Source organism: Falco peregrinus, chromosome 3 (genome assembly GCF_023634155.1).
Source record: "Falco peregrinus isolate bFalPer1 chromosome 3, bFalPer1.pri, whole genome shotgun sequence".
Lineage (NCBI taxonomy): Eukaryota > Metazoa > Chordata > Aves > Falconiformes > Falconidae > Falco > Falco peregrinus.
The window spans coordinates 105,199,771-105,227,467 of NC_073723.1; the positions used below are offsets into that span (position 1 = coordinate 105,199,771).

Here is a 27,697-nt window from a genome sequence, read left to right on the forward strand (position 1 = left end):
GTGGTTCTTCTTAAAATACCTTCCCCCCAGCCCCCTCCCTCTATGACTTGGCTCCCAAGTCCCTGCTTGTAGAGGGCTGCTTTCGTAAAATTGCTTCGCTATTCACCAGCAGTCATGGCAACTTCCATTTGAGTTGCCTCCACTTCCTCTGGGTTGGACTCCAATCTAGAAGAACATCTCCACTAGCTTCTTCTTTATCCATTTAACAATCGGAAAATAGCTTCTGACACATGTCAAGAACAGGCTGTTCTATTATATTCCCTAGGGTATTATGTCATGCAAATAGTTAGGACAGTAATGTGCATGTGCATGTGCACATACATGGGTTGCACAGACAGCCACTATTCTGGCATAGCCTCCCTAACCCACAAGCTATACATTTGTTACATTATGTTAAAACAATAAGAGCAACTTTACTGCTTTCCCTACAGCCCTCACTGTTTATGAGGGGGCTAATAAAAAGGTTCTGTGGGCAACTGTTCCCTGTGGGTCAATTCAGTAGGAAATAAAACTCGTATATTTCTTAAAAAACAGAGAACCCCAAATAGCTCACAGACATTCCGAGATTGGATTTGGCAGGGGGAATATGGGATATGGGCTGAAACTAGAAAAACCCTGCTTCAATTTAATCAATAGTGTTTAAAGTTCTAGTATAAGGCATGGTTGGGGGGGAGTAAGTGGGGAGCAAAGTCCTGATGTTGCTAACTGAATAATGCTGCAGTTGTCTGGTTTGAACACAAGCCTGTGTTTCTCTTTAAGCTTAAATGTGAAACAGCTGTGTAGGTGCTGGAAAGTTGTGGGGCCTTTGGCCCTTGCTGGGAGGCGAGAACTGCTTCAGGAGTTTTCTTCAGTACTGCAGAAGGGAGAGGCTGCAGGCTTATAGCTTCCTTTGCAGTTAACAGCAGCCACCCTGTAGCCAGATTGTTTTTTTCTCCCCCACCCTGTTGCCCCAGCCCCCCTTGTCTCCCCTCTTAAGAGCAATTCCAGCTCTTCAGATGTGGACATTGGTACCGTCCGCCAGTCCAGCACCCTGGGCTGGGTTAGCGAAGGGAGAGCAGAAGTGTTGCATCAAATTGCCCATCCAGTGGTGCCTGTTAACAACAGACATGGTAGGAATTGGTCAACCCTCTTCACCTGATGCACCTTCACCTGAAGGCAGCTACAGCCAGGTGTGCTCCCAATGCCTCGTGTCGCAGAGATGCCTAGGAACTGCTGCTTACCACCACTGTGTATCACTCACAACAGGGGTGAGCTGGGCTCCATGAAAGATGAAGAGCACTGTCACAGTTGCGCATGCAGCCTTATCTAGCCGGGGAAACAGGCTGCAAGTTTCCATAGTCCCCTGATGAGACGGTGAGATCCAATTATTTCAGATCAGAGGCTGGACTTGGTTCAGCTTTAGATTGCACACCCTTTCAGCCCTCACCTCAGCAATACCTTCAGTCTCATTCTAGCCAAAGAACACGGACATATGCAAAACACGTCACAGGAAAAGGGCCTGCACTGCAAGTCCCAGCACATCTTTAGCCTGAGACATGATCTATAGGGTAGACCCTGTAGCTCCAGCAGTACTTTGGTGCATGGCACCAAAGCGCCCTGTGAAACAGAGCTGGGGAGCACTACTGTAGGACACAGAGTCCTTTAGAAAAAAAGAGAGAGGAGGAAACCATCCCTGGTCTTCTCTGTTAAGTCACCACTAAGGGTTGTTTTGGGGCTTTTTTTGTAGATTGGGAATGGTAGCTCTTCATTCAAATGATGTAACCTAGCTCTTCCCTCTGCAGTTCACTTTGGAGTACAGAACCTGGGCTTGCTGCATGAAAATGCAGCCTCTGTGGGTTTCTGAAGACAGTTTGTGCACATTGTCATCCCTTTTTGCTTGTCCCCCCCCGCATTTATTTCTTTTCTTTTCTTTTTTTTTTTTTTTTTTTAATAGGTTGCCAAGAGAGTGGGCAGAGTTCTGTACATGGCAGGCTTCCCCATGGCTTTCCCACTGCAACCTCCTGGTTTACGGCCACCGGAGCGGGACCTGCCCCCAGCTGATCTCCGGCCATCCTCCACCGGCAGCGTGGCCTCCCCCTTCAGCAGTGGCCTGCCCTCCGCCAGCCGTGTCTCACCAAAGCAGGAAAATGGAAACCCCTCCATCATTGCTGGGATCAATGACACCACAAAACCTCCATCTTAACTGCAGGACAGCTCTTGACTGCTTCTGGAACTGAGATTCAGTTGAACAAACTGAAGGTAATGCATTTTGAGAGACCAGGAGAGCCTCCCTCAGCAGTGTGAGACACAGGAGTGAGGAAGGGAGGTTTTTAATTTTTTTGGATGCGTATGTGTTTTTGTTTAAAGAAAGAAGAAAATCAAACAAAAGTCCTAAAAACTGTAAAAAGGGAAGGAAAGAAAACTATCCAAAGATGTACTGAGACAAGGCAAGTGAAGAGAAAGAAAATGTTTCTAGAGGATGGCAGCAGCGTTCCCATTCCCTTTCACACCCCTTCTCGCTCACCAGTCTGAGATGGAGAGCCATGGACAGGGAATGAACGTTTTTCTTTGCCTTCAAAGAAACATGGCTTTCAGGAACTTCTGGGTATGACTCCAAGCAGGCAAGGGGAATGGGCACTGCTCCTCCCAATGGTACTCAGCACCCCTGAGCAAAAAAACCCATCAAAAATGAAACCAACCACCTTCCCAGCTATCTCCTCCTCCCTGGAAATGGTACTCAGTTCCTCATTCAGGTGTCTATGCATCTCTAGCAACTTCTAAAACAATACCAAAGACAGACAAAAAGAAGAAAAAAAAAAAAAGGGGAAAAAAAAAAAAAAAAAAAAAGGCAAGTTCCGGTCCATGTTTACTTCAGTGTGGATGGTACGGCACAGGCGGCTCAGTGCTGTCCCGCAGGCTAGGGCATGCCCTCTCCCCTGGCACGTTGTCCCTGTCAGCACACACAGAGAATGGACTCTGCCTGTGCTCCAGCCCTGCAGAGGTGGGGCTTTTTTCCTATTAGATGTTTTGTTTTAAAAAGAAGAAAAAAGTGTGTGCTTTGGTGGGATGAAGGGTCACAGCCCTCACTCCAGTGTGGCCCCCTCCCTCCTTCACGTGTACAACAGACTCATTTATACATTTGGGGTGGGTTTTTTTTGTTTGTAGGGTTGGTTTTGTTCTTTTTAAAGCCTTGTTACAGAGGTGGATGTAGTTGCACATTCTGGCCTGCTGTGGACCATGAGACAGATACCTGTGCGTTCCCTGAGGAGGGGGAGGGATGTTGGGGGATTCAGGCTAAAAACAATGGATAGAGTTTTTACTACTGTGAATGAGATGGTAACTCCTGGGGGTGACCTCCTGTGACTTGTACAGTTGTGAACAACAAGCACATGTGGTACTGTTCTCTCTCCCCCCCCCCCCCCCCTTTTTTTTTTTGTTTAAACATTGCACGTGCTACCGTTTTTCTTACAAAATAGCTTGGTGGTACATTAGCTTCTTTATATTGTAAAAAAAAAAACAAACGTCATTATCCATCACATCACGATAAAAATGCTTTCCAGCAATCAATTTAAATAAAAAAGAAAAACACTTAATTTACAAATGGTACCTAGCTTCCTGAGCTCCTTGCAAGTGATTGCTTTACGCAATGTCTCCTTTCTTTCACTGTGTACACTGGGGCCATATGCCTTACCGCTGGTGTTAGTAACTCTGTGTGTGTTAGCGCTACTACATTTTTGGCCTAAAAACCGATCTGAGGGTTGGTTCACAGCTGCCAAAAGGCAGAGAGCATCTTGCCCAGCTATGTTAGAGAAAGGAGGAAAAGCAACTCCTTTCTCTTTTGGAAAAAAAGGTAAGTTAAAACCTTTTTCTTACAGTTGGGGCCTTACAAGTCATCTCTGCAGTCATATCCCAGGCTCCCTTTTGTAATTGCCTTTACCAGCTGTAGGGAACCTCAGCCTTGAGCGTGCCCAAACCCCTAATGAAGCAGCTGGTGCATTGGCCTCCTCAGAGTGGGCTATAAGTGATAATAATAATGATGATAATCGTGATGTCCATAATAAAACCCAAATTACTAATTTCTGAGGTTACTTCCTCCCCCTTACAGGAAAAAGGGTATCTGGGTGCATGTCTAGGAAGGGCAGGTCTAGTAATTACTGTAACTGCAGAAAGAAGCCCTCGCCAACCCTATTCCTGCCGCTAAGCTCCAAAACTCTGAATGAAGCTGTATGAACACTGTACTACAGCAGTAATTACCCGTGTGGTAACGATGTCTGGAAGCGGGAAAGGAGCAGCACTCGGTGTAGGACAGGAAGAGCCTAATTACCTCTTTACATACACCAAGTTGTTACCGCTTACACATGTGGGTAAGGGAGACCACTAGTCAGGCTATAGTACACATTAGTAAGTTTGGGTTTTCATCTGCAATAAGGCAATGTTTTTGAGCTGTGGTTCTTCTGAATCCATGAAAACAGAACTTAAGAAAAAAAGGAAAAGTTGTTCTTTTTACATGTTTTTTAAAAAAGCATCTTTTCCTCTTGTGGTGCGCAGGAGTAAAGATGCCTGGAGGGGAGCATGTAGGCAGTGCAGAAAGCAGAGATGGCTGTGTCTGTGCAGGTGGCTTGGCCACCCCTAGTGCTTACAGACAGCTATTGACCTGACTGAATGATGGCAAAGAATAAAAATTTTATTTAGTCTTGGCCCCCTATCTTCTTTTCTAAAAATCTGCATTAACAAATAACAATGCTCTCAAAAGGCACAGTTAATTTTCAGGAGTGACTCTGTCAAATACGCCCTAAGAATACTTAACAGCAAATACCCTCTATTGCCAGTTTATTTTCCAAATAAATTTGTTTCCCAGCTGCCAGTCCTGCAAACTAACAAGAGATAAGCTGTTTATATTTTCCCAGCAGATCACAAATTGCATTTACCCACCTTGAGCTACACAATGTTCTCCCACAAGCACCACTCCTACAGGAAGACATGTAATGAGCTGCATCTAGAAGCTGCCCAGGTGATGCAGTAGTTGGCTTTGAGGTCATAAAGAAAGGCTGGGTGCCCAAGACAGCCTGCAATCATCACTACTGTTTTCAGGACTCGGAACAAAACCGTGTTCACCACCAGCATCAGCAGCTAGGACCGGCCTTAGAAGGAGGTGATTTTATGTCACTGTGGATAACAATATATCTGTTTACAAAACACAGGCTCAGACTTGTCCATTGTTTTTGCTAAGCAAATGCATCCCAGGCAAATCCAACAGCCATCACAAAATGAAAGTATGTTTCCTGCATTATTATTTTGCCTCTTCTTATTCCTTCCCGCCTGCACAACCTCCCATCTCTGTGCCCACCCTCCTCCGTATCCTAAGGCGCTTTAAGTAAAGTTAACTTCTTTAGCATACTTACAGCTAGCTTGATTGAACTGACTGAGCTGCTTCTGATGTTACTGATGAAGGCTTTGCAAAACACTCCATGCAATCCTTAAGCACTTCTTGGCAACAGGGAGGGTTTAGTGAGGGCCCCAGAGCAAATACGAGGTGACACAGGTGGTTGGCTGAACAGACAGGAGGACCTTTAGACAAAAGAACTTGTCCTTCCCTTGGTCAGCTCACTCATGCTCCAGCAGGAGCTGAAACTGAACCCTATGCTATTTCAAGCGGCAGACTTCAGTAAGGGCTTTTTTATTATCTATGATGAGCAGTTTTACTGGCCTTGATGTGACCACAATTTTACTGTTACCAAAAACATGGCTGGTAGAAAAGGCTTGAAAGTCCAAGTAGTATCTCCGCTGTGTCACTGAGAAAGTCCTTGGTGGCACCTGGGGCTGGCCTCCCACCCTCCATGCTCCCCAGCTCTTACCACCTCTTTGAGAACCAGCTACAGGTGCTGAAGGCTGGGTGATCCAATACACAGCAGCTTTGTAAAGAATAAGCTTGGAGGGGGGTTGTGGCTGTGAGGGTGCTCAGTCATCGTCAGAGAAAGCTAAATCCTCCACAATGTCCTCTTCTCCTTGGGCTAGCTGTTCGAGCTCAGATCGCGACAGCCCCTGAGTGCAGCTCCTCTGCTTGTGTGACCCTTGGGAAACCCGAGCGGCTTCCTTTTCTTCCTCTGTGGGTGGAAAGAGTGAGAGGTGTAAATCCTGCTTTACTGGGAGTGAGAGTGAGGTGAGTCAAGGCAACTTATTGCTAATTAATCCCAGACGCTCATTAATTATTGGCGCCACTGCAGCTCCCAGATAGTGGTAGGAGAGTGCTGCAGGGTGTTCAGTACAGCGCTGGCTCTGAAGTACTTGGGGCAATAGGAGAGGAGACCAAACTAACTGTTGGGAAAGGAGACCTAACTGAGGCAGAAACACAAAGGAAGAACTGGGGGCATGAGACAGGCCTCCAAACCTTCAGCCTGCACGGTTCAGGTTAGTTTTCCTCACTGGAGATGTCAGGCTAGGCGCTAGGAGCTGACAGAAAGAAGGTATCATAGGTAACAGCCAGACTCCCAAATGCAAAACTAGCCCCATGCTCCCTCCTTTTTGGAATGGTATTTTAAATGGGGAGCACAAGTGAGAACTGGTTTCTAGGGACCGTACATGTCCCCATTCCCAGTGCCCTTCCTTTTCATTCCAGAAGTGTGGCTTGAGCTTCCTACACCTTGCTTCCAAACAGAGCCCTGCAGACCATCTCTCTTAGGCTCTACGAGCAAAGCATCTGCTCAGCACAAATTCCTACCTCTGGTCTTATTCCCACAGCCTCTCACCGGCTGTGGAGGGTGGCAGCAGCAGCTGTGGGATGTGGCTCTGCTCTCTCTGCTCAGCACTTCCTGAATCAGCTTCCAGGCTCTGCTAATTCAGCTCCCTTGCCAAAAAGTACAAAAAGCACAAAAAGCTATCCCCCTGCCCCAGATCAGGGGCTGGATGGTCACTGCAGTTCCCATCCTTCAAAACCACGCTGGTGACACAAGAGCATCAGGACCACAGAAGTGCCTCTCCAGGGCACTGAGAGCATGTGCATGCCCTAACTGACCTGCTGGAGGGTGGGAAGCTTGTCACAGACACAAGCCTCTTGCTATTCCATCACCCAACCAGACTGCATGCGTGCAGGTGTTTTGGTAAAAAGCACAACAGGAACACTCAGCACACACAGCTTAAGACTTAGAAGGGGCGGATCTGCCTCTCTGCCCTGCCTGATTGATGTCTGAAAAAGTGCCACAGGCCAGAAGCACCCAGGCCTGAATGTGACTGCTGCTACACCAGCATATCTGGGCTTTAAGAGACTGCTGGCTCTATACCATGCTCCTACAGCCCAAAGTGAAGGAAGCTGCTATTAGGGCTGAAGGAAAGGAAGATCAGAGTTCCTGCTCCCCCTGACACCAAGGAAGGGTGCTTTTCCTTCAGCTTGTCTGAGTACTCCAATAGGCAGAGAGGGAAAACTCTCCCTCTTTTATCCTTTACAGCGTTGTCAGAACATGCATCAAATGCCCATCTATTCTCGGCGCCGAGGTTTGGGTGTGCATGCCAAGCCGCAGCCATCTGCCATGCTAAATCACTCAGATTTTGCTCTCACTTGGACTCTTTCCCCCTTCCTGCTCTCCCTGTTCCCCAAACTAGTAAAGAAAGCCCGCACACAGGAGCTTTGTGGCTGTTCCCCACAACCACACATCACACCCAATGGCATGCCGAGGAGCAGAGGCTTGGCACTCTAATACAAAGGCCTAAGCAAGTGGCACACAAAACCCAGCAAATGAACACAGCAGCCAGAGCCCCTGGCAGGCCCAGCTTCCGTCTGCTACGTTAGCAGAGCAACTTGGCAGATGCAGGCAAGACTGAGCTGAGTGTGGTTAGCTGCACTCTGCGGGGGTGCCGAGCAGGCTCTCTAGCTGTGGCTCGGTGCAGTGGACGGAAGAGAAAGATACTCTCTCTTCGGCTGCAACAAAGCCTGGTTCGGCATTCTGGCACAGCCCTGGTGACAGAGCTGGCAGCTTTCTCAGTAGCCATTGAGACAGCTGTTCTTCTGGCCTGCTAGGAGCATGCTAAACTGGTGGCGTCTCACACCGACACCCACCACTCTTACTGATTCTGTCTCTGGGCAGTGGCTACTAACTGGCAGAAGCGATCAGGACCAAGCACAGAGCAAAGCCAGTGGTTCTAGCAGGGACTGTACACTGGCAAATAACCCAGATGAGTGCAGGACTTGGACAAGGTCTCCTGTCCTGGGAAGACCTGTTGAGAAGCAGCAACTAAAGGGTTACTACTGCACAGTGCCCCATACTGCAGCACTGCTCAGATGAAAAGTGAAGTGCACCCTCCACACCCCCACACATGTGTAACCTGTGGAGAGCCCTGAAGCAAGGAGAGCCCTGAAGCAAGGTTTCTGTACCCTGTTGGGGTGGGCTGTACTTCAAGAGTTTGTTTGAGCCTCTCTGCAGGAGGCCCGTGAAAAAAGATGAAAAGGACTGGTGGCTCGTTAGAGCAAGGCCTGCAAAACCTTAACCCTTTCGCTCTCTTCTCAGCATAAACTCAGAACTGCCAGGTCTTCCTGTGCAGGGTGTTTGTGTGTCTGTGTAGAAGCCCCTCCTGACACTGCACAGCTCAGAACAGCAGCACAGCAAGAAAAGAGGAGACAGTTCCTTTGCAGGGGAACCCCCAGAATGCAAAGGAGCAGTTACCAGTGCTGTCAGTAACTCCCTTCCCCTTTGCCTAACCACACTACTTACCATCTGAGTCTTCCAGTTCTTCCTCGTCCTCCTCGATTTCGTATGTTCCTTCTTCATCATCATCATCCTCACCATAGTCTTTGCTGCTTGCTTCTGAACTGTCATCTGATGCCTGCTTGGCTTTGGCTTTACCTGCAAGTATTTTTACTGTGTAAATGGAAACATAAAGAGCAGCACACAAGCATACATGCAGGCAGGATGTAAAGGGCAAAGTACTGCCATCCCAACATTCATCCTCAGGAGTACAGTCATATACACACTAAAGGGGAAATTTACCATATTTCTCCAAAAGCCATGTCCCCGTGCACTAGAAGTCCAGAGAAGGATGCATTTCATTTCAGAGGTACCTGCTAGAGGCTAGGAAGGCCAGGATGCAGAGAATCACAGAAATCACCTCAAAAGCCCATAGCAGGGTTTTACTGCTAAAGCCCAGGACTTGCTGCTACCTGGTATTTATGGAGCACCAGTGCTGTGGCACCCAAGTGTCCATCACTAACCTAACTGCCTGCCCTGCTCAGAGACATGAAAGCTAGGAGAGGAAGACAGACAGAAGAGTAGAGTGAGAAGAAATGGGCCTAACAAACAGACATGAGCCAACAGAAGGAGTAAGTCACAAAGCTGAGACCAGAGAAGGATTTGTTCCACTGAGAAATCGTGCCTGCATATACCACCTCCACCCCTCTATGGTTATATATAACTGAACACAGGGGTAGACTCTCTGGTTCAGGGTATCCTTGTAAACCTCTCTTAGCTTTATTCCCTCTGTTAGTCACAACAAAAAGGTCTAGGAACAGATATTGCTGCAAGTTCCCTCTGTAGATGGCTAGCCACGTCACCCAAGGCAGCGTGGGAGGAAGTATTAAGAGCCTCTGCATGCTTGACCTGGGGAAAAATTATCTGCCTCTGAGCCTCTGGAACTGGACTTCTTTTACTGGTGTAGAGTTCACTTCACTGGAGGAATGCCTCTCCCCTCTCTCCCCTCCTGAGGACAGTGTGAGTCACCAGGCATTTAAATGACAGAACATACATTCTCTACTGAGGGAGCAGAAGAGAACCAGCCTCCTCTTGCCTCCTTCCAGCCACCACCCCTGAGCTAAGCCCAGCTCAGTGCTGCAGGTTGCTCGTTCTTGCTTATAAAAGCTGCTGAAGAAGCTATTAATTCACACTTCAGACTCTGCTTGGAAACTGGCTGTACATCCTTCTCACATTGTGATTCTTGGGCCCCATCATGGCATCTATTTTTTGCCCATCCTCCCTCCTCAGCAGCTGCCCTATGTTACTCACTGAACTGGATACAGAGCCATTAATAAGCTGGCTGCTAGCATTCCCAGCTCCCCGTCATCACCCTGGTTGCTCTGCTTTCACCCATCTGTCAGCTCTGCCAGCATGCAGCCTCTGTGCAATTGCCCCCCAAGGGATCGGAAGCTACATCTCATGGACGGAGCGCTCTCAGGCGCTTGCAGCCATGCGGAGAACACCCGCTCCACAGGAGATGGATTGTAGTGCTATTCGCTGCACCACATCATATTGATGGGCACCTGAGAAGCTCAGGCAACAATCAAGGGGCAAGCTCTCATCCATCAAGCAGCACTAGCAAAAGCACTGACAGATCCAGCTACCAGCTCATCTTAGGGTATGCAGAGAAACCAGCTATGGGGCAGGAATTGGGTACAAGGTCACTCCTGTGTGCTACAACACAGGCAGCAGGCCACGAAGAGGAATTTACTGAACTTCTCCAGCCTCCTGCTCGCCTCCCACTGGTGGGCACACACAGGGGCCCCAGTACAGCCTTCAGGCAGAGCTCGAGCTTCCATCTTCTGAGGCAGAAGTGTATCAGCCAGGTTTCAGAAGACGATGCTGAGGGTGCTGTGGTTAACCAGTGCTCCTCCCCTCTTCTTCCTCACTCTGCCTCTAGATCCTCAAGCTGACAGCCCACAGCAGGAATTTTGCCACTGAAAAGGGCCCCGATTATTCTGCTAGGAAATGAAAATGTCTGACCTCTCTTTCCACACCCCTAGCCCTCACCACTCTGGCATTAAATTGATGTAATATGATTATGTGAGGGACAAATGAAGAAACCTGTTCAAGTTCATTAAAGGCACACCAACACCTAATGTGGACAGATCACTCATTACGGCCAGGCCCAGAGAGACGCTGCAGCTGCACTCCCTTCTCGCCTTTAATTGCCTCATGACGAGGCAGTCCAGCACCTCTTTCTAAGCCATTAATAATTTCCAGGAGCAGCCACCTTTCCTCCCAGAGATCTGTCAGCTGGTAAATGGGAGGAACACGTGAACTTCCCCACCCCCACTAGCGACACACAGATTGATCAAATCCACGCTCTTTCCTCTGCATCTCCTGGCTCTTTCTGCCCTTGCCTGCTCGGGGGTTCCTGAAACATGCAAACTTTTTTCTCTCCCCTCTTCAGACCTTGCAGAGACCCAAGCAAGGGAGTCTCTCCTGCCTGCCAAATGCTTTCTCCATCGTAGAAGACAGCTTGTCTTGATATGATGGAATTGTGTTCGCCACCTTTCCTGCCCCCTTGGAGAGGATGCCGGGGGGCGCACATCCTGCTGAAATGAGCAGGCAGCTTTCAGCTCCACTTGCACAAGGTAGGGGGAATCTCCCCTCCGATCCACAAGATTAAAAAAGGTTTTCAAATTCACCACTTGCCTTCCTTTTCCTGTGCAGCCATATCTGCTGCATGCATCAGTACACTGCTAGCCATTTACTCCCTGATGTGGCTGCACCACAGCCAGGTGTAGACGAAAACAAAGCAACCAGAAATAGACAGCTGACAGGCAACATCACCTTGTTAGAAGGACCACTGTGCCAGGATCCTGGACACGTGACCTCAAAGTCCTGTCTCAAACTACACTCCAACTGTGTCAAGGCATCCCTCCCTCTCCTGCCTCAATTATTACACCTGAATTTTTCATACCAACTCACTGAGCAGGGACTACTCCTCCTCAGTGGGCTATGCAGCAGCACCCCTTACCAAACTTGATCTTGGTTGAGGTGTCCCAATGCAATGCAAGATGCACTGACAGGGAGCTAACCAGCATTCCTAACTTCCAGGTTCTGAAAGAAGCCAGTATGGATTTGTGTTGATGAACTTACTGAACAAATTCTAAAAAACTGTACACCATCCTCTCTGTCCTTTCAGGAACCCCTAAAATAAACAGAAATGCTGGTACTGACAGAGCAGGGGGCCCAAACCACACAGAAAACCCAATGAGACTTCTATAAATGTGACACCAGACACAGAAACATTTGTTATTGCTAGCCTCGTTAGGATTCAGAAGAGATTCATTCATTCATTGTTGGATTTGGCAAGGCCTGAGAAGACAGAATGAAGATTCAGAGGGGGTGGGAGGCTTTTTCTACCAAGGACCTGTGGCCTACAGCAAAGGCTGAAGTCAGGATTCAGACTCAGGAAAGAAGACAACCTGCAAAGCTTACAGAGCTAGGGAAAAGGCTGCTGCTGTCAAAGATAAATGGCTTATCATGGTTTTGGCTGCCGTGAGGCTGCTAAGTCTAAGGTTAAATATGGAAGGATCAGAGAGCTTAGCTACTGCTGTGTCCTGCAAGACCTGAAGGACTAGGACGAAGGCCTGAGCCAAGGGGAGTGGATGGCCTGCTATCAGCCTTTCATCTCTGGCCTAATGCAGAACTGTGGTTAGGATTCAGAAGAAGACAGACTTCTAAGAGATAGGTTTATGTCTGGATCCTACATGGTCCATTAAAGCAGACTGATGGCTGTAGCTAGCACAAGATGCCAATCAATGAGTTCAGTGGGCAGTAAGCTTAAAGAAAAAAAAAGTGGGTTTTTTTTCTCCAAAAAATATCTACATTACAGTTGTGGCATGTCTTACTGTGTTACCAGAGGATGCTGTGGAAGCCACATTAACAGGAAGGATCAGGCACAATCAGGGAACCAACAGATCCGTCAGTGGATATTGAACAAAACAGTCTCTCCGCAATCCTCAGTTCAGAACATCTCTAAGCTGCTGAACGCCCTGCCCTGAACACACTTTTTCCTCTTTCCTAGTTGCCTCCATATATTGCAAGAGCACTGGAGGTGTTTAGCTGGCACCTGCATCTTTATGCACCTGCCCTTTATCCCTCTCCTCAACACATGCAATTATAGTGCAGCCCTGGAGCTGAAGGGCAGAAAGATTCGCGGCTGTAACACCTGGCTGGAGCTGACTGCCACTGTGGAATCACTCCAAGGATACCTCCAGGAGCACCTGCCCTGTGAGAATCCATTACCGCAATGTTATGTCCACACCAATTCTCCCCACAGGAACCTACCGCATCTGAATCTGCTCCTCAGCCTGTGCCACAGTCTCTCCTACTTTCTGGGAAATCTAGGATGCTTCCTGTTCAACTCCAGAGCAGTCCCCAGTGGCCTCTCCTTGCCTGCTTGAGGGATGCTGTTCCAGGAGGGTTCCGAAGCAGGTGCCTCTGACAGATGCTGCCGCTGCTGCTGCTCCCCAGTGGGAGGAGAGCAGGGGCGGGTGGTTCCCATCTGGGAGCAGCACACTGGGGCCAAAGGCTGCTCGAGCTGCAAACACCAGTCTGCTGGTGGCCATTTCCTGCAGCAGTGCCAGGGGCTGGATGCAGCAAATATCCCTTCTCTGCTACAGCACAGATGAAAATGGTGGAGGTGGGGGTGGACAAGAGGGGGACGCTCAGAACAGAAGGGAAGGTAATACACAACCGCACCAGTGCTGCTGGAGGACAATAGGATCTGCACATTACCCCTGCTCCCACATGCAGGGACACTTTTCATTGCCTCCCTTTGCCTCCCCCGCCCGGAATGAATAATGGCAAACTGTGAGAGCTCCCCAACCCTCTCAGTCTGGGAGAAGCATGCCATTCCCTCCCTGCCTGGGACTGGAAAGAGCTCTTCAGAAGCCTGCTCTGCTGTGAGAAATACAAAGGTCTTCAAAAGTGCCTCAGAAGGCAGAAGTTAGTTAATGAGCAAGATGTTCTGGGTAGTAATAGTTAACCCAAGAACACTCTCCAGGCCTACCCTCTTCCAGAAAGATTAGGGACAGTGTAAACTGAAATCAACGTTTCCCTGATACAACACCTAATTTAAATAAAAATAAATAGTGGGCTTTGAACAGCAGCTAAATAACAGAAAACTGATGATTAGGCTTTTAGCAAGCAGTTTTCCACTCTCATGAATTTGGTCTGGGACCTGACAGGCCAAACAATTACTAATCAGAAGAAAAACATCCTGTCAACATAGGAAAGACTCTACCAAGCCAAATGCTGTGGTAGGTGAGAGACGGGAGTCCTTTTCACTATGCTTCCATACCCAACATTCCACCAGAAAGCCACAATGATGCTGCACCAGCAGCAGGTTCTGAAGTTCAGATTTTTATGTAGTCATCATCAGGGGGAGGAGCATTTTCCAGACCAGGGCAACCACGCTCACAGATTTAACCCATGGGGCTGCCTAAGAGGATGAGTTCAGAACAACCGCTGCAACTATGTAGCCAGGACTTTTCTGACAGGGAACTCTTTCCTTCCAGAAGTCCCTCCCTCCCCCTTTTCCGCAGAGACCTACACATCCCCAGGACTCTGGAACTGGCTCTTACCAGTAAGAACTTTGAACAGAGTTTTGGGTGCTGCTGCTAAGCCTTGCTAATGAGGAAAGCATGGATGTCTCTGGGTATGGCTGAGCTTTCCAGTAAATCTTTTCCCACATCAGCCTTGGCAGTCCTAAATGATGCCCGGGCTTCCATTCCCAGAGCAGGGAGGAGGGCACAGTCTACCAGCCCCATCTCTATCGATCCATGTCTGGAAGTAGTGTTGTGTCAGAAGGGCTGATCTCTGCTCTGATAACCTTCCCAGACCCCCACAACATATCAGTGCCACAGCTACTTTCATAGCACCAACCTGTCTCGCCCTGCCACTTTTCAAGGAGGTCAGCATCATCGGGCATTCTTAGCTATATTTCTTGTTTTCCTCTCCCAGAAGGTTCATCCAGGGCAGTCTTATCTTCCTGCCTAGATTTCTGCCATCAGCTGCTCAACATGTCTCTCTTGGAAGTAGTCTGAGGCTGACTCAAGATGAACCAAAGTCCTTCTATTGTCCTAGACTCTCCTTTTGCCGTATTTGAAAAGAGGAGATTGTTATGCCTTCAAACCTCACAGGTAAAGAGGCAAATACACAGGCCATAGCAGCTGCAGGGCATCTGACCACCCAGTAGAACAATGGCCACAAAGACAGGGAACTGCAGCAAACTGAAGCACTGGCTTCTCTGACTTCCATCTGCAGCCAGCTTTGACATTTACTGAATGCTGAGCACGGCTGGGAACATCTCACACCCCACACAGAGTAAGAACAAGAGCTCATTGTATGCATCTCCCAAGACACAGGCACTTTTCCCAGCCTCCCTGTTCCCCGTCCCTTTCTCACTGCAGAGCCACACCATTGTCTGAAGGGGACTTCACCCTATACTACAGTACAGACCAAGTGCTCTGCTGCCTCCACCCAGCACCTCAGGATCCACGGTAGGGCTGAGCACAGTTGCTCCTTGAGATGGAAATTGCCTTCAGGGCCTGTTTCCTCCCTCCAGAAAACACCCTACTAAGAACAAAGGCTATGGGAGAGGCAGCTGACCCAGGAATGTTGGAAGGCAAGACTCATTACTGACACTGCAGTGCTGATGCATGCTCTGTGACTAGATACCACGACCAGATACAGAGCAGGGAGAGCCCTTTGACAGATCACGTGGACCTCAGTCCTCATTTGCGCTCGCTTCACAATATATGTCAGCCCCTTAAAGCTGCCCAAGAACCTAATGGACAGATGTCACAAGCATATGAACAGGCAGGGGGCTATAAGCCGTGCCTAACAAGTAGATTGCAAACCTTCACATTCAACTGATTTCTACAGTGACCAAGCAGCCATCAGAAACAAGGTGGAAACTGTATACTTTAGGTGCCAGACAGACAGCTGTCACAGATATTGTATCATGAGTAACATCCATCATGGACATGCCTCAGAGTCCCAGTGTACATCCAGAAATCCATCAGTCCAAGAAACCTCCCAAGTGTACATAAAAGTCAGTTCCTGGGAAGCAGAAGAAGAGACCCTGGGTCTCCCTGGCTCCCAGTAACCTGCCTTTGGAACTGCAGTTATCACTGATTTTTAGAGCCCACCGGGATTCTTCTGAGGCGTTGACTCATACGGCAGGCAGGACAACCCCAGATCGCAAGGATGTATCTCAGCAAATCATTTTGATGTCACACTGATCTGTCAGTACCTTGGTGGGCCATGTGCTCACTTTTGCTCTCCTCCCGTTCTTTGCTGGGTCACCTACAAAACTTCACTGACTTCAACCTCAAGTCATCAAACAAGAGTTTTCCAACCTTTCCTTCCTCCTGTGTCACAGATGCCTGTGAGGGAGACCATGCTCATTGGTTCTGTGGCCTCAAGATTTATCCTCGTGCCTTACAATGCATCTGACAGACTAGGATTTTATCTGTAGATTAAAGCTCCGAACAAGAAAACTCCATATTCCTGCAAGTCGCCCTACTATATGAATAACAATGCATTCAGAAAACCTGTGAAATCCCAAACATTGCAAATTATAAAAAGAACATTTAAGTTTTTCCTCAGACTATGCGGTGAACTTCTTAGGCAGGTTCCACAATTTACTGTGGCCCCCTCGTGGTCACAGCCAGAGAGTGACATCACTCCATTTTCTCCAGGGGCTCTACACTTCTTGGCTTGTCCAAAATACTTGCAATGTCAGTCACTATAAAATAAATAAATCAGAAGTGCACACAAAGAGAGGATAATCATTCTTCCATCGAAGATCCTTGTTCTGGTAGCCAGCCCCTGCGATAGCTATTGTTTGCAATGACATATACAGCAAAGATCCAGCATGCTGTCAGGTAGAACAACATTCTTATTCCTCTTTTATCAGTGCAGAAACAAAACATGGACTTGTGCACCTCCACTCGTGGTGCAAGAAAAGTGAAAACACTTTTGCATTCTCCAAGGTAAGACTTCAGTCCAGAACCTGCACAGGTTGTAAGCACAAGAAGGAGAACTCACTCTTTGGGAATTACAATATGAACCATAGCTGCTACTTTGAAGCCTTTGAAAGCCGGGTCTGTGTTCAGCCAAACCTCCTCTGGTTCTTGGGCTATCATGACAAAACAAAGGTGCTAAGGAAAGGACAGATGATGGGTCATGTACAGAAAAAGACTGCAGGACTAAAACTTTAAAATGAGCTGGACTGACAAAGTAGGAGAGGGAGAGAAAGATAAAAGCCTCCCAACACCCTTCTGCCTGTCACTTTAAAATGCCTCCAAAAAGCAGCAGCATCATCCCGCTCTCTCTCTGACAGTGTATCTTTCGAACCCAACACAGCCAGCACACATCCCCCTTAGGACAGAGCCCTACAGAATTCTGGACAAGGAGAAGCTATGGGGCTGGGCATACCTTTTATAGGCAATCCGACATTCTCCTCATCAGAGTCACTGTCCAGCTCAAAGAGGTCCTTGAATTCCTTCTTATCTTCCTCTTTGCTTTCATTTTGCTTCTTACGCTTAATTTCTGGGAAGTTCAAGTCTTCAAGCTGGAAAAAAACAAAACCAAGAGTAAGAACAACCTTAATTTGTACTTTCAAACATAAAATGCTGAGCTTACACAGGAACTTGGCTTTGTCCAGTATGTGTAAGCCACACTGCCAAGAACATTTGGGTCTGCCTTGCTGCCAACTAGGGGAGCAACAGAAAGATTTGTGAGTCAGTTACAAAGGTGAATGATACACGCAAAGCACCACTGCTCTATTGATCTTTACTCAATAAAGTACTTTTGCTAACGGGCCATCTACTGCTGGTACCTTAACATGGATAAAAATGCAAGGCATCCATGACAAGCTGGCTGTCCTAGATCTCTGGACTGAAAGCCATGCAGACCCTGTGAGCTTGGGCAGCCAAGCACAATCAAGCAAGACTGTGCTGGTCATCTCTGAAGTGGCAGATTTCCACCAGCACCAAAACCTGTGACAGCTATAGCAAAGGCACTGTCTTTTCAGCTGCAGATTTCAGCAGTTAAATGGCAAGGTGCTGAGGATGCTTAAGGTCTGTCTACACCATGGCTTCCCCAGTTACTAGCCGGTTACTAGCCCTGATGGGGATCAATGGGCCAAGAGCCTTGCTGCTGCAGACAGCCAATATCAATGCCATTAAGTACTTGCAATCGACACCACCTCACTGCTCTTTACACCTCTCTAGAGGGGGATTAGGGGGAGGATTTACTTGCAGGGCTCAGGCCAGCAGGGCAAAGATAATCAGAATGCAAATTAAATCCCAAGTGCTCTCTGAACATCAACTGCCTGCTGCCCATTCCTGGCTGCACACCTCCTGGGAAGCACTCATGCATTAGCACACATTAGCTTGCTTGGAAACATTCGCCCTGCAAGTAATAACTCATTTGCTTTCCCACCAGACAGACCACCCCTCAACACACTCTTCTATGACCACATCCACTTCAACCCTCCTGTGAGCTTCCCCCAGCAGGAAAAGCAGCAAAGCAGAGTCTACATAGAAAGACAGCTCTCAGCAGACAGAAAGAGTTGGGGGGGGAAACACTGAGAGACACAGAGACCCGGATTTGCTCTTGCAGCCAGTTCCAGCAATTTCTCCCAGCCTGTTTCACGGTTATGATCCCCAGCTGGGCAGTATTGATTCTGGGAGCTGAGCACTTACAAGCAATAACCTGCAGCACCAGGCTGGAAAGTCAAAAGCTGACCAGAGAAGGGGAGAGGGAAGCAAATCACCAACCACCATTTGCAGGGTCCTAATTTTGAATCATCTTCCCACCTGCTCTTCTCCACTATGAGATGCCTTTCCTTCCACCAGCCCTGAAGAGACCTGCTGAGCAGCCTCTGTGCTGGGAAGATGCGTGAAGAAAGCAGCGCATGACTGGCTTTCCAAACAGCAGTCATTGCATGCTAGAGAAGAGATCTGGGAAGCAAAACGCAGCAAGAGCAACAATCCAGAGTCACTGCCAAATGGCTGCCCTCAGCTGACCTAATGACATACTGTAACCATCCTCTTTCCTAGAGTGGCTATGCTTCAGAAAGCTCTATCATGGGGCAGGGGAGCTGCTAGGGTGAAAACATTTTCCTTGGCCTCTACCAGTTTTGGTGGACGAGACTTGCTTCACTCCTCTCATTTGTTCTAGCATGTAATTTTATGGAAGGTGGGAGGGCAGAGGGAGATGCTCCAGAAACAGAGATTCCATTAGAGGCTCCAGAAATAAAACACAAAGGTCTCAGAAGCTAAAATATATCAGCAGCTATGTTTCCAACCCAGCATTAGGCTGTGATCACAAACACAGTGCACATATCTGATCCCTTTCGGTTTATACATTCCTTGCCTCTTCAAGCGCTCCAGCCAGGTCATGCTGCCATCATCTCAGCCCTGGGGAGAAGCACTGGTGCTTTCTGCAGCCAAGACCTGGACTACCATGTCCTTTCTCAGTAGTTCCATATGGGTCAAGGCCTCTCATGTCCCAGAGATGTCACTCCTCAGGAGTACCCTCCCAGGTACTGGGAACTGTAGCCTGCGGCATGTCATCAGTACAACTGAGCCGACTCTGGAGGTTCTCACAGTCACAGGCAGCACCTTTGGGCCTTCTTCTGCACCAACAGCCATGCTACCTGCAGAATCCCTGTCTGGCAGCATGGGTAGCTATCACTCTTCAACAGCAGCAGCGAGCCCAGTGATGCCTAACCAGGAAATAACTGAGGTTGAAAGTGTCACAAACAGAAGCAGAAACCCAGTTTTGACAACAAAAAACTGCTGCGTCAACTGCCCAAGTCACTGTTGTCTAGTCCTTTTCTCCATGACCCCAGTCACTGTTATTCCTCAGCAGCATTAAATAAAATGCAAAAATAATCCAAGGTCTTACTGGCCCTCCTCACACATCCTGAACATGGGAAGTCTCCATGGAACACAGCACTTAGTAGGTTTAATGTGGAAATGGAGCTGTGTATGAGTAAAACGTCTCATGAACGTGATGTGGAACAGTCTTCTCCAATTCAAGGGAGCAAAAGAGAGAAACTTATCACTGTGAAAAATTTCTCCAGTATCCTGTGCAGGGCATGTACAGCCGGGAGCAGAGGCTGTCAGTTTGGACTTCGTATTTTCATACAGCCTGGGAAAAGTCCCCATTTCCAAAGGCAGCCTACAGTTTTGGGTGACATCAGTCCTGGCTGAACCCAACCTGAGCATATTAAAAAGGACCTGGTGTTGAATCATCCCGAGTTGTGCTACCTCCACCATTATAAGGCTCCACAGGAGTGCCTTCAAGATGGGCACCTCAAAGTAAAGGCAGCAGAAAACCCTACTAGCTGCGGGGTGATCACAAAGCAAAGGAATGAGATTTTTACTGAGCCACAGCTCACAGATACAGCCTATGTTCATCACACAGTAGCAGTAATTAGGTAATTTGGGGGCCAGTCTTTTAATCTCCAGCTAGAGGGTTACTATCTACTGAGTCTCACGAAGCCGATTAGTCTACATCCCGTTAAAAACCATTGGAAAAAGCAAATGGAATGGGCAGACAGGGTCAGCGTTGTTATACAAGGCAAGCTGCAGCTCGTAGCAGCTGAGAGCCAGGCTGATTTTTTCTGTTGTTATTTTTTCCCCCCAATGGCTGCTAATGGGACATGGATTTTCTCAGCCCTAATGGGCCTCATGGTGTTCACTCTCCTGCTGGGGCTCACAATGCTGCATCATTAAGCTAGCAGTCCCCACCGAGAGAGACAACGGCCCCATTCACCAAGCAAAGATGCCAGGCAGCCACAGGCTTTTCAGAAAGCTAATTCCAAAGTCTGTCTCTCTCTCCAGTTTATCTGTTCAGCCCACTTTCTCCAAGAGAAAACAAGTCCCTGTCACTGCTTTTCAGATTTGCCCTGGTTTCAGAAGTCACTGTCTTGAGCCCTACTATACCAAAGTAATCCCCCTGACTGGGAGCTCTCCACCTCAGCTGGTCCTGGCCACCCCCAGGAGCTCCAGCTCCCCTCCCCCCTTTAAAATGAGGCGGGGGCTTGTCTACAGTGAGGGCTGATCTCTCCCCTTGTGATAGCTGCTTCAGTACCTTGAAAGTGTCAGCTCATGCCAGCAGGGCCAGTTTTGGGCAAGAGATTAGCCCTGCTCACAGCCATCACTTCTTGCTGTTTCTTAGCTCCCCTCCCCTGCCTCCAATTTCCTTTCTGCAAAGGCCACATTCTCCTGATGGGGTTGCACAGAAAACAGGTGTGTTTTTTGTTCCCTCTGCATGGTTGCCCCAGGAAATTTCAGCCTCCTGCTCTTACCTTTGGATGCTACATGATACTGAGCATTTCTGTGATCTTCCAGGTCTTCTGCCACACTCTGGGACTTGTCTCAGAGCCAATCACCTTCATGTCCCATCGATTATTTTAATTGCTCCCCACCATACGCTGGAGAACCAATTATATCTATTTCCTGCTCCCTGGCCAAGAGCCTAGCTCAGCTACTTTCATTGCATTAGCATCAAGACAGCTTTCCTTTAGACTCCTAATGTAAGCAAGCTCCCACCCCCACCTTCTGCATCCTGGAGTGCAGTGCCATGCGGAACAGCCAAGGAGCCTTCCCTTGGGCAGAAGATGTGGGAAATGGCAGTCTGAACACTTCTGTCCAGACAGCAAATCCTACCTCGCAAACAGCCACCCCCACCTGAGTAAAATAAGAAAATGCAAACAGAACTCATCTCTGATATTCCCTCTGCTAAGAAGGGAGGCACTTTCCCCTCTCTACTTTCTTGCAAAGTTAGGTTTCAGCATGGCAATCCAGTCACATTCTGCAGAGCTGGCAAAAGAGCTAAAGACCTACACAAGCTCAACCCACACTGTTTTGCTATCAAGAAAGCAGTGCAATTTGCAAGACGTGATGCAAACTGCCCAAAGCAATGTGAGAAGGTCCATGAATGTGGGGATGAACACACAGAACACAAACTGCGTGTACAGTCTAAACTTTGAAACTACATCAAATGCTTGTTCCAGAAGCAACACAACATCCACAAGGCTATTGCCCCAGGTGCCCACACAACCGAATCTGTTATCCAACCCACCCCTGCCAGTACACACAATTGCTCTGTCAGTACCGTCCTCGGCTTCCTAGCCTTGAATTACAATGAGTCTTGAACAGCATAAGCCTAAACAGAGGCAGAGGGAAATTCACCCTAGCACTAATTCATCCTATCTCACTGTCCTCTATTAACTTGGGCAAATGAGCAGGCTACAGGCAGGGGACACAGATGTTGCTCCTAGAGATCCCAGCAAGACAAATCTGCAGGGAGCTGAAGACACCAGCCCATGCTCTTTCCAAGAATGCTCAGCCTATGCGCTCACACAGCTCAAGCCAATTTCAGCTCACACCGTGGAGCTGGTTTTGACCAGCACCATCCTGCTGCCAGAACATGGCTCTCTTGTCTACCCATGGCACAGATGATGTTCAATAAGTTAGGCATTTCATTCTTACTCTTTCTTTGCCGCTGATTTCCAGTTGAATCTCCTTCTCTCTTAGCTTCTTCCACTGAGTATAATACTTGGTCAGAGGTGTCCCCTCCTCTTTGACCTGCTTCTCCCATTGTTCCTGTGGAGAAAGGGGGTGCAAATTTAAGAAAGGTTTTCAAAGCAGTTTTCCAATAAAACTGGCAAGCGCAGGGAGTCAAGAGCAGAGGTTAAGACCCTTCCCCAAACCACCTTTTCCAAGCTCCTGGGTGGGAAATCGACAACCATAACTAAGATGCCAGCAGGACTAAGTGTGAATTCAGACACAGTCATTTAAGCAACTAGTGGGTCAGGAGTGGTGTGACTGACAACTTTCCTTAGGTAAAGCAATGCCCGGGCACTGCAGAGAAATCAAAGAAAGCCCAAAGATGAAATGGACAGGGTGGCCAATGCAACAGCTTATTTATGCAATACCAAAGCATAGGATACCAATGGCACTGAAGGACAGCATAAAATCCTCACAAAGGAGCATCTGTGTGGTGGTGCGTAAGATGCTTTAGCTTATGGAAGATCACCAGATTTTCTCAGCATGGTGGTCTGAAACGTGGGTTCCCAGATTCCTATTTCTCCATTCTAGAAGAGGCCTGAGTCCCAGAATTGCTGAGAGCTCACGATAGGCTCCTCCTAAAATCAGCTTAATGCCTTCTGGGATCCACTACTACTATCTTGGCCTTGAACATTCACTTCTACTCCAGCACTAGTGAGAAGACACTGACACAGAAGTAAAGTCAGATGTTGCAGCCTACTGTAATGAAAAAGAAATTACTTCTGAAATCTGAAAGTAGGAATCAAAGGGACAGATCAGAGGACCTATCAGGACAAAATGTGTCCTCTACTCCTTCTACAGAGGCATTTGATCACTTGTTCAGTTCTTGCTTTTTAATTCAGAAACCTCACGCAAGTATTTACAAGACCTAAGTACCAAAGACGTCTGATTGCCTGTTCCCCCTGTTCTACAGCCAAGTGTTTATTTTTGAAACAAACATTCCCCCGCAGGGTCTTGGACTCATCCCAACCTTGAGAGAGCAGAGCACAAAGTGCTGAGCCTGTTTCCGCTGTCCAAAGAGGGAGAACAAGAAGGTGCAGACACCGTAAACGGTGGGAAGCAAATTAGATGGTTAAAAATTCTTTTACGCTTCAATCATTTGGCATGTTAGTGTTGAAACGCGGGTGGTATGTCATATTAAAATACATTCTTCTTAACCTGCCAACATCCCTTTAACTTACCAGAACTGTACCTGTTAACTGGATTACCACAGTGCCCAGAGGCTTTGCATTACCCCACAGTAAAAAGTCAATCTAATGCGTTCAGAAAGACATACAGGTAAGAATTGAAACAGGCAAAGGAGGAAGGGAACAAGCAACAGCAACAAAGGTTAGCATAGATACACTCAAGGGTCAATACAGATGGAAAAAGAGTATCCTGAATCCAGGGCTGAGAACAAATCTGGAGCTCTCTGTGGGCACCTGTGTGTACACAATGCCCCTGTTTGAGGGTGGGAACAAAAGGCCAGACCATCTTCACAGCAGAAAACACAGCAGCAGCTCAAATATTCCTCAGCAGATCTCAAATCAACTGCTTCTGGGGAGCTGAGCCACAAAACTAGGGAGCTATGGTGTGTACACTGCAGCCTGTGAGCCAAGTATGGGAAGAAGTTTCTTTGAAGAGCAGCGTATGAACAAGATAGAAGGAGCAGGTCTCTGCCATGGATAGCAGCGCAGAGCTCCCAGCTTACACAAACAAGCAAATACTTGGTATATATTGTGCAGTGAAATACATCGGCCTACACCAGCTTGATTTGGCTCATCACTGTGAGGGAAGCGGAGACAATCTGTGGTCTCTGCAGTTGGCACCAGGAGCTGAACTTTGGCAATTAAATGGTGACCACCTTGTGTCACCTGCACTCTAATGGTGTAGAATCTATTTATGCATCCTACAACAAGCGCTATCAATATTGCATCAAGCCAAACAGGCCCTTTCTGATAAACGTGGGTCCCAGACTCAGTCCCTACAGGATTGTTTGTAGCACGGCTCCAGGTCTGCACGGCTGGAGCCTGCATCTGCTCCCTGGTCTCCTCCCCGGCAGGCTGACTGTAAGCACAGCTGATGTACCACTGACTCCAGCAGCACTTGCTAGCGGAGACGCCAGCCAGCAGACAGCACAGCTTTACCATCAATCTGACCCACCGCTATGGCAAGAGCAGCAATTCCTGAGGAATACAAAGCCACCCCATTTATAGATCAGGCTCATATCAGGCTGCCAGCTGTAATCAGGCAATTTGTTGATGGTGTTTGGTATGGACAGCTTCTGAGAAAGACTCTTCTTACAGAGGGCAAGTGTCTATTTGTTCTGCCTGATACAGTTATTTCAGTTTTAAGGTGTGCTGGAATCCAGAGATAAAAAAGACCATTAAAACACTCCCATCTTTCTAGTCAGAACACCTCAAAAGGAATTTTGAGAGAGTGGATGTGATCACACCCACTTCAACCATTTGCAGTTCTCCTATTACTGCTTTTGCCTCACTGTGCTGTCAGGCAACACCCAGCACGGATCAAGCCCAGTGCTAGCACCTGTACAGATGTAACCAAGATCATCACCCACCCTCCAGAAAAACCTCCCATCTGAAACGTGAGATGGGGACGAATGCAGAAGATCTGGAAATCCCACAGAAATGAGGCAGTGCTTTCCATCAGCTCATTGCCTCGCTTCACATTTCATTAAGCATGACAGCGTGCTGGGCTATAATGTTCTTTAAACGAAGGTTGCCCAGCTCAGCACAAAGGTCTGCCTGGGAGCCAGAGAGCTGTAACGCAGCCCGGCACACTCTGCAGGTCCTTTTGCTTCCCAGCATTTTCCCCTTCCAATCCAAGGGGCCTGCACTAGCACAGACAAACCTAAAACCCGAGCTGCACATTAGGGGTCTAGATTCAACTTCAGCTGCGGGCTCCATGTTTTTTGGCTCCCCTCACAAAAACCTTAATTAGTATAGCAATCTATTAGCACTGTACTCTCAAAAAACCACTGACAAATATTAATCTGCTTCTTGCAAAAAAAGAAGAAGAAAAAAAGTAAAGTTCTCAATCTTAAAATAACGTGGAAGAAGTCAGGCTGAACACACCTGGAGTGCCTATCCCTCCATACCACAGCTCCTGGGATGCAAGCAGGGATACCTCCACAGTCCCTCCACGTTAAGTTAAACATTGCACCACCATGCTCCCTCCACAGCACTAACTTCAATCCGCAGGCTGTTTCTTCTTTAAAATTATATAATACAGGCCCTTAGGCAAAACCCACCTTTATAAATCACACCCACCACTCTGTAATTCCCCCCCATGAAAGTTGCATTTCAGCATGCTGCATGGAAGAATTAGCTTAGAATTTGGGCTCTGCTCCCTACAGCACAGCAGGCACAAACACATGCATGTGAAAACCAGAGAGCATTTGATATCAATTGCTCTTGCTGGCAAGGGGGACATGCAAATACCTCCTCTTCCTTCACCCCCCTTTCGCTTCGCATTTCTGGCAGCGTTTGCCCATAAGAAGTGCCAATGCCCCACAGATCTTGGAGACAGCCTGGCAAACTCAACCCAGACTTCGAGGGACACTCCAAATCGTTCTGGGAAGCCCAGTCTCTGTGGGAGCTTTGGCCCTTATTGGGAACCTACACCATCTGCTTGCAGAGGCACAGGGGGAAAACACAGGGCCACCTGGGCACAAAACCTGCCCTCTGGACACAAAAGATAAGCCACTATGGCTCTTCCACCCCACAGAAGTACTGAGTGGGCAGTTTCCTCTGCTCCCAGAAGATATCCCATTAACTGAAGGGAAAGAAGGGCTCCCTACTCCCACAAAACAACAGCACGGTGCAAAAATACAGATTGCACAGGCAATCCAGGTATCCTCCCAGAACAGCACTGTTGCTCTGTCTCCTTAAATGGCAGAACAGCCATCTCCAAACGGGCCTGGCAAACTGGTGCCTGCTTCCCTTTACCAACCTCCCTTACTGAAAGCAGGCTGCCTGTTACTGCCCCTCCAGAGACAACCCTGCCTGATGCATGCTACTCAGCCACCCAGATGTCCCTCGGAAAGCACATGCACCAATGTCAACTAGGAGACACACAGGCAACAAGATGTTAAAATAATAATTTAGTTCTTACACAAGGGACTGCAGCTAGAGTTGCTGGGAAAGGCAGACAGTGGCAGAGTTGTTGGAAACCCTGTTTTATTTAGCCAACAACCTTCCCCAGCTCATCTGTTTCATGGGGAGCCCTAAAGGCTGAAATCTCTACACTCTGCAGAGTGGGTGGGTGGTCACAGCATTGCCCACAAATACTAAACAGCAAAACCCTAACCACTTCATTCCAGATGGGAAGCATAATTCCTTTAGCAAAGCAGTCCAACCCAGAATGGCATTTACAGAACCAAACACTACTTAGTCACTTCAAACCTAGTACCATCAACCCCTTAATGCCAGAATAGTGCTGCTGTGTCCTGGCATTGATATGTCAGGATTTCAAAGGCTAATTTTCCTGCAGTCCCTGCCCCTTAGTGTCTGAAGACAAATTAGTCTGCACTGCAACTTCTGTTCCATGCTCAGCTCCATGCCAACAGGTGGAGCTTTCAATGATGCAGAACTCCAGACTTTCCAATACCATGTGGCCAAAGAGACTACTTTGACCCATCAATTATCTTGCAGACAGATGTCTTCACCTCTCTCCTGCCACACAAGGAAGAGTCAGACCCACTACCCTCTCTCACACAGAGGTATACACACACAAAGTTTACCTGCTGCAGGCTTGCAAAGGCTGCTGTGCTGGATAAAAGGCACAGATAAAATGTTCAACCCAAAGGACACACAAACAAAGCTTCATTAGCGAGTCTTCCTCCCTTTAGCTTCGTTTACATACAGCCTAGATTTCAAATACCTCAGAGTTTAGGCAGGTCAACAGGACCCCAAAGAAGGGTGGAGCAAAGCAAAATCAAAAAAGATTCAGGAAAGGACACTGAAAGGAACGTCCTGACAATATGCTACACCATCCCTAGGAGGACCTCGCTCAGAGCGGGCAGACTCCTGGAGTAGAAGAAACAAGGAGAAAGGCAACATCTCTCAGCCTGGTAGCCACGTGGCCAACTACTAGCTAACACACTCTCTAATATACTGTTTTCTAGCTGTGCTACAGTTTACTCCCTAAGAGAAGAGGGGGGTCTCCATCATCACCTTTGTCACTCCATCTCATCACTAAGGTAGAATCCTGACATTTAACTCAACTGCTCCACAGGCACTATGAGCCACCCAGAGTCGCTGCAGCCTTTCTAGGTGTCAAATGTGCTCAGCATTTTCTCAGCAGGCTGGATTGCTTCAGCTGCAGACAGAAGAATATACCACCATCTCTGCTGAGAAGCCAGTGAAGCACCCAAGATGCCTGATCACTGTTCTT

General features: G+C 48.0%; 2 protein-coding genes across 3 annotated transcripts in view; one reads left to right on the forward strand and one right to left on the reverse strand.

The window, feature by feature from the left end:
* SAMD11 (sterile alpha motif domain containing 11) overlaps positions 1-5,126 on the forward strand; it is a 158,569-nt gene extending 153,443 nt beyond the window's left edge. Inside the window, 1 exon segment of the mRNA XM_055800642.1 lies at positions 1,934-5,126. Coding sequence (XP_055656617.1) covers positions 1,934-2,182 — 249 coding nt within the window. The 3' untranslated portion in view covers positions 2,183-5,126.
* A 514-nt stretch (positions 5,127-5,640) lies between these two features.
* Positions 5,641-27,697, reverse strand: part of NOC2L (NOC2 like nucleolar associated transcriptional repressor) — a 52,777-nt gene continuing 30,720 nt past the window's right edge. For both annotated transcript variants that reach the window (XM_055800643.1, XM_055800644.1), the window contains 4 exons: positions 22,226-22,339; positions 17,154-17,289; positions 8,682-8,813; positions 5,641-6,083 (listed from right to left, as the gene is read on the reverse strand). In XM_055800643.1, the coding sequence (XP_055656618.1) occupies positions 5,938-6,083; positions 8,682-8,813; positions 17,154-17,289; positions 22,226-22,339 (528 nt within the window). In that variant the 3' untranslated portion in view covers positions 5,641-5,937. The remainder of the gene's footprint in view (positions 6,084-8,681; positions 8,814-17,153; positions 17,290-22,225; positions 22,340-27,697) is intronic.